The 2,305-nt window shown below is 66.9% G+C and overlaps 2 protein-coding genes across 2 annotated transcripts; one reads left to right on the top strand and one right to left on the bottom strand.

The window, feature by feature from the left end:
- Positions 1–970: 970 nt before the first annotated feature.
- Positions 971–1,585, top strand: AURANDRAFT_35560 (hypothetical protein; the record flags this gene model as incomplete). The annotated part of the gene is made up of 1 exon (XM_009044977.1): positions 971–1,585. One exon carries the CDS (start codon positions 971–973, stop codon positions 1,583–1,585), a length of 615 nt encoding a protein of 204 aa, XP_009043225.1.
- Positions 1,586–1,629: 44 nt separating this feature from the next.
- On the bottom strand, positions 1,630–2,274 carry AURANDRAFT_69219 (hypothetical protein; the record flags this gene model as incomplete). Its single annotated transcript, XM_009044976.1, has 1 exon — positions 1,630–2,274. A coding segment is annotated over one exon (645 nt), but the record flags the coding sequence as incomplete, so codon positions are not given.
- Between the last annotated feature and the right edge of the window lie 31 nt (positions 2,275–2,305).

The following is a 2,305-nucleotide window of genomic DNA, read 5'->3' as shown; positions in this document are numbered from 1 at the left end:
AAGGCCTCGACGCGTGGGCGCGGAACCGGCGCGGGCGGAACCAGCGCGGCGCGCGCGGCCGGCGCGTCGTCCCCTTGCGGCATTGGCACCTTGGTCGCCCAGGGCGGACCGTCCGGCGGCGGCGCCGGAGCCTTTCCCGCGGGCGGCACCATCTCGACGACGACGTCCTCCTTCTTGGCCGGCTCGTCCCACGCGAGAAGCGATCCCAACGACGAACCGCCGCCGGGCGGGGCGAGGACGCGCGAAGTGGGGCGATCCGTAATCACATTTCCCGTCTCACCGTTGGAGAAGGCGTTGCAGGAGGTGCTCATGAGTCGCGCGGCGCGGCGTCGAGGCCACCGGTTTTTTGCCTCTTTGGCTGTTTGTGCCAAAACTTTTGTGGCGATTCCTGGGTCGCTACGCTACGTCGCTACGTCGCCCGTATAGAGCGCCCCCCCCCGCCACAAGAGACGGATTAGGCCCCAGAACACGCGAACGTGACCGCACGACCGCTTGCTACGACGAGGACCGCACGATGCGCGACTGGGAGAAGAAGCAAAAAGAATATGAAGAGCGCATGGCGCGGGTCAAAAACGCCAAACTCCGGCTGACCTGCAGTATTTGCTCGGCGAAAGCGAAGCTCCCATGCCCCTGCGGAACCGCCCAGTACTGCAGTGTCGCCTGTCAAAAGGTGGACTGGCGCGAGCGCGGCCACCGGACGGCGTGCAAGAAGATCCGAGACGAGCGCGCGGCGGAGGCGGCGCGGGCCGAGGCGCCGACGCCCCCGCCGGAGGTCTTCTACGGCCCCGCGCCGCGGTCGCACGCCGACGAGGTCCGCGCGCGCATCGCAGCGGAACACGAGGCTGCTCGCGCGCGGCGCGAGGCGAACCCGGAGCCCGAGCCGGAGTCGACGCGGTGGGGGTCGCGGTGCCCGATATGCCTCGAAAAATGGGATGTGAACGAATATATTCATGTTCAATGTTGTTGTTCCATGAGGCTCTGCTTGTCGTGCAATTCTAAAGTCAAAGAAAAGTCTTGTCCGCTCTGCCAGGCGCCGGCTGTTCTGAGCTGGAAGGATGAATTAGCATGGATTCGTCGCCACGTGGAAAACGACGTGCCGGAACAAGTGGCTCGTCTGGGGGAAGTGTATTCTGAAGGTGCCCTTGGCGTGGTCAAATCCGATAAGAAAGCAGCCAAAATTTTCAAGCGCGGTGTGGAGCTAGGGAGCGTGAATGCGATGGTGAATCTGAGCTGCATGTATTTGTATGGGAACGGGGTGAAGCCTGACAAGAAGAAGGCGATGCAGCTAGGGCGCATGGCCGCAGATCGGGGCTCTGCTGATGCGCAGAGAAATATCGGCCATCAGCTTATTATAGAAGGGAATTTCGAGGAGGGTTTTCCATACCTTCGACGAGCCGCGGAACAAGGCCACACACAGGCGGAAGTCACACTCGGGGTTTTCTGCGCGACCCGCGAGTTCGAGATTGACAAGGACACTATGAAGCGCTACGGTCTCAGCGACGAGGAGGCCAAACACTGGCTTTTGCGGGCCGCCGCCAAGGGCAACGAGGAAGCAAAGGCGCATCTGGCGGAACTCGACGCGTGAAATCCCCTAGCAGTAAGGCTAGAACATCATCCCCCCCCAGCTCTTTACCCCACGTCCGCCATCCAGTCCCCCGGCTCGCCCGCGTCCGCGACGCCCGCGGCGGTGACGGCGAAGTGCGACGACGGCAGGTCGCCGAAGTCGTCGCGCGCGCCCGTGACGAGCGTCGCGGACCGCTCGCCGGAGGCCGCGCTCCGCGTGAGCCGCAGGCGCGCCGTCGCGACCTTGGCGAAGGTCGCGTCGTCGGCGGCGACGACGGCGCTCGGGTCGGCGCCGTCGGAGAAGTCCGCGGAGACGTGGTTCGTGAGCACCGCGGGGACGCCGTGCGCCTTCGACAGCGCGGCGACGGCGGCGAGCGCGTCCGCGAGCGCGGCGCGCCGCTCCCGGGGCGGCAGCGCGCGGACGACGTCCGCGAGGCAGTCGACGACGAGGAGCGACACGCCGTGGGCCGCGCAGACCTTGGGCGCGTCGCGCGCGAGCGTCGCGAGGAGCACCTCCGCGTCGTGCGCCGACGACACGAGCAGGTCCCGCGCGCGGTCCGCGTTTCCGCCGCGGGCCTTGAGGAAGGCGAGCGACGCGCGCGCGGCGCTCCGGCCCTTGGTCTCGACGACGAGGACCTTCGCGCCGGGCGCCGTCCGCGCGAGCGTGAGCGCGACGAGCGTGTGCGCGAGGTTCGACTTGCCCGCGCCGGCCTTGCCGTGATCTCGAGGATGCGCCGCGCCA

This window comes from Aureococcus anophagefferens (assembly GCF_000186865.1).
Source record: "Aureococcus anophagefferens unplaced genomic scaffold AURANscaffold_1148, whole genome shotgun sequence".
Taxonomy (NCBI): Eukaryota; class Pelagophyceae; order Pelagomonadales; family Pelagomonadaceae; genus Aureococcus; species Aureococcus anophagefferens.
The sequence above is the reverse complement of the archived record's forward strand: the minus strand, read 5'-3'. Positions and strand labels throughout refer to the sequence as shown.